At 55.0% G+C, this 7,490-nt stretch overlaps 1 protein-coding gene across 1 annotated transcript; it reads left to right on the top strand.

Moving 5' to 3' along the window:
* Positions 1 to 2,670: 2,670 nt before the first annotated feature.
* Positions 2,671 to 5,907, top strand: VOLCADRAFT_91155 (uncharacterized protein; the record flags this gene model as incomplete). The annotated part of the gene is made up of 3 exons (XM_002950766.1): positions 2,671 to 2,691; positions 4,223 to 4,337; positions 5,360 to 5,907. 3 exons carry the CDS (start codon positions 2,671 to 2,673, stop codon positions 5,905 to 5,907), a joined length of 684 nt encoding a protein of 227 aa, XP_002950812.1.
* Between the last annotated feature and the right edge of the window lie 1,583 nt (positions 5,908 to 7,490).

Below are 7,490 nucleotides of genomic sequence, written 5' to 3'. Positions count from 1 at the left end.
TGCGTGCTCTTTCTAAAGACTCCCCCTACCTTGGCCTTTATGAAGTGTACAAAAACTATGCGCTACGCAGGACGACAAAAAACTACAAAAACGTTTCAGTTGTGGAACTCAAATTGTTTTGAAAAGTAAAAATTTGTTTGACGCTGTCTCTCAAACCGCCTCATACAGCCCGGATCGCATGCATTTGTGTAAGGTGCTTCACCGAAACCGCGTTCCCATGTTCCCATAATGCTTTAATGCCCTTTCACCTTCTTGTCTTTCGGATCCCACACTTAAGGCGGGGCTTTGCAGCTCTCCATCCCTCCTTTGCCCTTGGCTGTTCCTCCGTAACCCTCCGTCTCCCCTTGCTCCTTTCAAGGGTCAAAGCGTAGCTTAGAGCTTTGCAGCTGTAACTGCTTCTTTATGCTTTGCGACTCATAATTGTACTCAATTTTGATAGGACTCCTCATTGTACTTCAGGCGCTGCATCCTCATTTGCATCAGACTTCAGTTTGTGATGCGGTATTAAGCTAATCCACTACTTTCCAGGTTGGCTCGCCTCTACATAGGCGCAAAAGCCTTGGTGATCGGGCTCGAACGACTCAGGTTGACAAGTCGGGTGTCGGCTTCCTCGAAGCCGGAAAAAGGGCGGGCCCCCCCTGCATCCGTACAGGCCGGTAGCTAGCACGGCACGTGTGACAATTGATGGGTAGTGTCACTGCGGTGGGAGATGTGCTTTGTTGCAGCAGTGCTGATGGTGTGGGAGCTAAGCTTGCACCGGCGGAATCGTCAGCACCGCCTGCGGGCTGCACGCGATTAACATACATCCCGGGTGCATGCCGCATGGACAGTGCGGCAGACCGCAAGTCGGAATGCCCGTACGGGCAAATTGGTAACGCAAGCTGGGTGAAGTTCGGTGCTGTCTGTGATGTTTATCCCCGAAGCGCCGGCGGCCTCAGCAATCCGCCCCACAGCCGCGAGCTTCATCGCGGCACACCGCAAGTCTTCGGAGGCCCCGTGCATTGGCCAAAGTAAATGTACAAACAAGCAGCTTGTTTATTTCATATAGAAATGAAAGCAAATTTGTTGGCCTGCTGGTGGCAAGTCGGATTGCTCATGCCGGCAAATGGTAACACAAGCTGGGTGTTCGAGTTATCATACGCCGTCATCTCAGAATTCCATTATGAGATACGCGGCAGCTTTCGGGATGAAATTTAGCGCGAGAGGCGTTGATGTGACTTTGGCCTCGGTCAATTGAGGCAGCCAAACTTGTTTGCGCTCATACGATTTTTGTTGGCTACATGCGAGATACCTTGCAATAGAGGATGCGGTATAGTACCTATAACGCGTTTCAGCCGGGCGAGATATTATGTTTGGTCCGTTACACACACACACACACACACACACACACACACACACACACACACACACACACACACACACACACACACACACACACACACACACATACACACACACACACACGGACATGGGCAATCCTACAGGTCGGGGCCCCCCTGGGCGCTTCGCGCTGGGGCCCCGCCCAAAAAGGTGCGATCGCAGGGCCGTGCACCGGCTTTTCGTACCTGGTGCAATTCTAGGCATCCAGTCGGACGAACGAGCGATACGGAAGACCCGTTGCCGGCCGGCATGAACTTGCAAAATGGATTGATGAGTTGAAAATATATACGTATGACGACGTGATTATTAAAATAATCACGTATTGTTAGAGGCAATGAGCTGCCGTCCAATGAGCTATGGCTGCCTCCCCGACACCCGGGCGAGGTGCGATTTGGGGAAACGCATCTGGGGGGGAGGCCTGTGGACCTTCCCGAGAAGGCGGGGATATGTAAAAAGGTTCCCCTTTAGGGGACGAAAACGAAGGGGTGTTGTCTCCCCGAGCGGCCGTCTCCTTTGGTGTTGGGGAGGGCTCCATAGCCGCAGCTGCGTCCAATCAGACTTCCGACGCTTAAATATTTAAGCGTCGGAAATGCTTAAATATGGATGTCGGTTAAAAAAAAAGGATGATGTTAATCATGCATCAGAGCTTACAGACCTGTCGTTGCTCTTCTCGCAGCTGCTGCGTCGCCGAGTTCATATGGGCATTCGCGTGGATTGAAATTGATGACTCACACGATAATATCGACGCGGTAACGACGACGTGCATCCAATCCAATACAATACATGGGGCGCAGCAAGCTAGCGTACGGCAAGCTAGCGTACGGCAAGCTGGGGTGCAACCGGGGTAGAAGTCCCTTTGGGCTAGGAACCCCTAGCGCAGCAGCTATAAGAAGCACCGCCCCGCTCGTCCAACAGACGTATACCACCGGTATACGACCAGCAGATGCCGTACCTGCTCCTCTACCTTATCACTACGTGCCACACTTGGTGTTCCAGCTGCTGTAGATTTTGATAAATTTAAACGAGAAAGGATTCTGGGAGGCCCAGAATCAATTGCCTTTGGACTTTCAGTACACACGGATCGGTGGTCTACATTGTGGTAGATATACTTGGTGTATACTTGGTGCCCCTAGGAGGGTGCTCGGTGATGGGTGCTCTCGGGTGTTCAAAATCGTGTTACCAGTATCCAGAGGTAAGCGAATGGCCCTGAAGAAGCCATCCGCTCTGTAACAAACCAACAATTTGAACGGAAAGGTCATCCATGCCTTGTCGTGCACGATGCCTTGAGGGATGTCAATCAAGATCCGGAAGGTCGGTACTCGACTTCGTGGACATACATAACGACATACATTCCCGCGGCGGGATATTCCCATTCTCCTGTCATATCAGTTAGGTTCCCATCCCATGATAACACTAAATGCTAATTATATCATCACTGCCTTTCTACACACGCTCTCACACGTTCTCACACACTCTCATACTTAGATACATACACACACCTCACAACGAGGTATTTGCACGGGGTATTTGGAATGGTGGGTATTACCCTTTGCATTTTGTCGTACATAGCATACATACCGTCAGCATAGGCAGGCGGCTGGCAGAAGTTAAGGCCTGACTTCTGCTCCCAGTCGATCCAGTCGACCCGGGTTCAAATCCGCCTGCCAGCTCCTCGGGTGTTTGAGGAGTGATGAAATGGGAGGTGGCCCCCCATCATATGGACGGTGTAGGACGTGATAATATCAACTTGCGAGCTGACCAGGAACTAAGTTGATGCGCCGTTGATCCGCTAGATTTGGTTGGATGCTGGTGGTGAGTTGCCGAACCCAACGAATACATTCTGAAGTCGGATGGGGTGACGGATTAGGGTGCCCCTCTAGCAGGGGAGAGCAGGGACTGCCCCGGGAAAGGGGGCCGCTGGCGAAGTTAACCACCCTGTAACAACATACAACATACCGTCGTTTTACTCCCTCGGAAGGTAAGCAGCCACCCCTCCGAGGGGTTGGAGCGCATTTACCCTTCAATTCTCCTGCTTCGGTCATTCGGCTGTTCCGGTCATTCCGGATAATTTTGATACATCCTGGAATAATTCTAAAAAGTGATGGAAGCTAAAGTCATCGCCCCGGCCAGCCACGGAACAGAACCTGAAAAAAGTAATGAATGTATATGTTTATTACTTTTTCAGAGTTTGACAGCCACGGTTCCAAACGACAAACGACCTGGCAGCACAGCAGAGGATCGTATACGACTGCCGTACACAGGTTGCCGTACAGGGTGCTGCTGTCATCCTTTCATCCATCCTGGCAGACGTCCGGATGCGCCTCCTCCTCCAACTCTTCCTCCTCTTGCTCTTATTAGGGTTGTTGTTTCTGGATCGCCGCCACCCTCTTCCCCCCTATGCCCCTGTGTGGGGGGGGAAGGGAGAACACCCGCTCAGATTTCCCCACCCGCGTTTCCGCCGTTGCTGCCACCGCCGCCGCCGGAGAGCCGTCACTGCCACGGTCATGGCAGCAGTCGCAGCAGTAGCAGCAGCAGCAGCCACACTGGTAGCAGCACCATTAGCAGCAGTAACAGCTCTGTTAGCCCAGTCCCTTGGCGCCGGCCTGTGTTGCGTTGCAGCAGGAAGGGAGGAGGGGAGGAGTTGCGTAGCCAATAGAACAGTTGCAGAGTCAGTCACAGAAGTGCAATCAGAGTCCTTAAGTGGTGTTAAAGTGAAGGCTGCACCGGCATCCTCGAAGACCAACGCAAGGCCGATTGACCTCTTCCCTCTTACAATGCAGCTGCATCGGATTTACGGCCCTCCCCCTCCCCTCCCCTTTCCTCTCCCTCTCCCTCTCCACAGCCCACCTCAAAAACCCCTTCCCCACCCCACCCCCATCATTCGCTGCACAAACGAACACGCTCGTACCAGGGTGCTCCGCTGCTGGACGGCGGGTGGGTGTCGGTGGCCGAGACCGGTGGGGGCAGGAGGGGTCGAGGCGGGGTGGGGTGGGCCGGGGTGGGGTGACGGGTGGGGACCAGTCCGGGCATGACACCAGATGTATTGTGCCACTGTTCGGTTGGCCTCGTCGAACGGCACAGACACAGGACACACGGACACATGCATACATATATACATACATTAGGCAGGCGGTCGGCAGAGGTTAAGGCCTGACTTTTGCTCCCGGAGTGTCCGGGTTCAAATCCGCCTGCCGACTCCTCGGGTGTTTGAGGAGTGTGGCCCCCCATCTTATGGACGGTGTAGGACATGATAATTTCAACTTGCGAGCTGACCAGGAACTAAGTTGAGGCGCCGTTGATCCGCTAGATTTGGTTGGATGCTGCTGGTGAGTTGCTGAACCCAACGACTATTCTCTGAAGTTGATGGGGTGAATGGATTAGGGTGCCCCTCTCGCAGGGGAGAGCAGGGAACTGCCTCCAAGGGAAAGGGGGCCGCTGGTGAAGCTATACCACCCTGTAACAATATACATACATACATACATTCATTCATTCACTCACATACATAATACTCCCGATAAATATATATGGGGTGGCCCCGGCCAGATCTTTCTGTCCCGTATGCGTTTCCGCAACCTCTTTATCATTCTACATCGTCGCCATACTCACGTGATTGTAGTTACCGCCCAACAGCTCGATGGGATTACTGATGGAAAGGGGATTCGAACTGACAACGTTAAGGCCACCGCCGCCGCCTTGCCCGCCAAGCGCTTTAGCTGCTGCCAGCGCCACCCCGTCATCTTTCGGCACTTGGCCGGAATCTTTCTGTAGAGGATGAGACGCGCTGCCGCCGCCGCCGGCCTCCGATGACGCCGTCACAGAGGCCGTCGCCCCAGGGGTAGACACCGGCAGCGCCGTCGTCGCCGCCACCGGCAGCGCCGCCGTCGCCGCCACCGGCAGCGCCGCCGTCGCCGCCACCGGCAGCGCCGCCGTCGAGGTGCCCGGCGCGATGGTGACGACCTGTGCGCCCTCTGGCTGGTAGACCCGCTGAAGGGATTGCTGCATGGATTGCTGTACGGATTGCTGTACGGGCTGTTGTACGGACTGCGGCATGGATTGCTGTACAGTCTGTGGCCTGGATTGCTGTACGGATTGCGGCATAGATTGCTGTACGGACTGTGGCCAGGATTGCTGTACGGACTGTGGCCAGGATTGCTGTACGGATTGCGGCATGGATTGCTGTACGGACTGTGGCCTGGATTGCTGTACGGACTGTGGCCAGGATTGCTGTACGGATTGCGGCATGGATTGCTGTACAGTCTGTGGCCTGGATTGCTGTACGGACTGTGGCCTGGATTGCTGTACATACTGTGGCCAGGATTGCTGTGCGGACTGTGGCCAGGATTGCTGTACGGATTGCGGCATGGATTGCTGTACGGACTGTGGCCTGGATTGCTGTACGGACTGTGGCCAGGATTGCTGTACAGTCTGTGGCCTGGATTGGTGTACGGATTGCGGCAAATTGGATTGCTGTACGGTCTGCGGCTTGACTCGTTGTACGGATTGCGGCATGGGTTGCTGTACGGATAGCTGCGTGTATGGCTGCATGGAAGTGCCGGCGCCACCAACGCTGCCCCGAGCTGTCCCGCTCTGCAAGTGTCGTGTAAAGAGTTGGTTAAGAGCGGTCCACCAGCGACATCCACCAAGAAGAAGAAGATGCGCACAGCACACCGCAGCCCGGGGGGTGCCCGCTCTTAAGCGGTTCTCCTTTCCCGTACCCGCAACTACCCACAACGAAAAATAACTGAGAACAACGAGTCACCAACAACTGAATACTAGCTGAAAAGTAACTGAATGCAAACAACGGGATAACAACGGGACCAGCGAACTCACAGGCGGGGTGGTGAAGGAGCGGACGAGCGCAGCGGGGTTGGGGGCAACGGGAGCAGCGGCGGCGGCAGCGGCGGCGGCGGCGGCGGCGGCGGCGGCGGCGGTAGCGGTGGAAGCAGCCGGGACAGCCGCTGTCGCCGCAGAGCCGCGCTTAGGCGCGAGCGCTGCTGACGTAGGCGTGGAAGCAGCGGCAGCTCTGACGGCGTAGGGATACGACTGCGACATGAGAGTACGTTGTACGACATTACGACAATACGACAGCTGCGACGTCAGACCCTGGGTACATGCATCGTATACGCGGGAAAAGCAATGATGTACGACAACCCATATCCCTAGCCGACGCTTTGTGTTTCGAACAACTCCCCGCCTACGGAAGGTGCGTGTATGCCGTTAGAAGTGTCGTACAAATCATACGTTCCCAAGCAATTTCGTACCTGTAGAAACGTTTCCATTAGGAACGCAGCAACGCCGGCCGGGAAGCCACTGCTGACGTGTCAGAGGACCGTGTGTGTTTGGCGGTCGCGTCGGAACCCCCCGGGGAGAGAGATTTGAAGAAGGTTTGCTCCCCGGGGGGAATGTTGCCACGGGAATGTTGGAATTGATTGGAAATTGGATTTAAGCGTTGGGTTTTTAAAGTTCAGGGATTAGGCCGTTGGAAATCGTTAAATTTCAAAATAACAAAGGCTGCAGCCAGCGGTAGCTACGTCACACACAGAATATATTTATATTTTATTGTATATTATAGTAGTTTTTACAGAACTTTACCTGCGACACTGCGAATCTTGCTGCGCCCTAACTAATTACAGACCCAATCAACTAACTACCTAAAGGTCCAACGGCCTTTCCGTTGTCGCACAAATCGTGACTACCCCGTGATGATTTACGGGACGGTAATTGCCGTTTGATCTTCTTCTTCGGGTGATGGATCCCCACAGATGCAGACGTCAGCATCTGATTTGATGCGAAATAAGCAGGGATGTTTTTTACACTGCTGGCGGCGCTGCCGTGGCATACACCCAAAGTGATGCGATGACGCTGACGTCAACTCACGCTGCTGCTGCTGCTGCTGCTGCAGGCAGTAGCTGGCGACCTTTGAGCCGAGTACCCTGTTGTCGTTCCGATGGGTGCGCTGCTGCCGCTGTTTGACCAGGATGTCCGGGACGGGTAGCGGCGGCGGCGGCAGCGGCGGCGGCAGGGGCGGCGGCGGCAGCGGCGGCAGCAGCAGCGGCGGTGGGGGCGGCGGCGGCAGCGGCGGCGGCAGCGGCGGCGGCGGCGGCGGCGGC

Source organism: Volvox carteri (assembly GCF_000143455.1).
Source record: "Volvox carteri f. nagariensis unplaced genomic scaffold VOLCAscaffold_20, whole genome shotgun sequence".
Taxonomy (NCBI): Eukaryota; Viridiplantae; Chlorophyta; class Chlorophyceae; order Chlamydomonadales; family Volvocaceae; genus Volvox; species Volvox carteri.
Note: the sequence above shows the minus strand (reverse complement) of the source record. Positions and strands in the feature narration are given on the sequence as shown.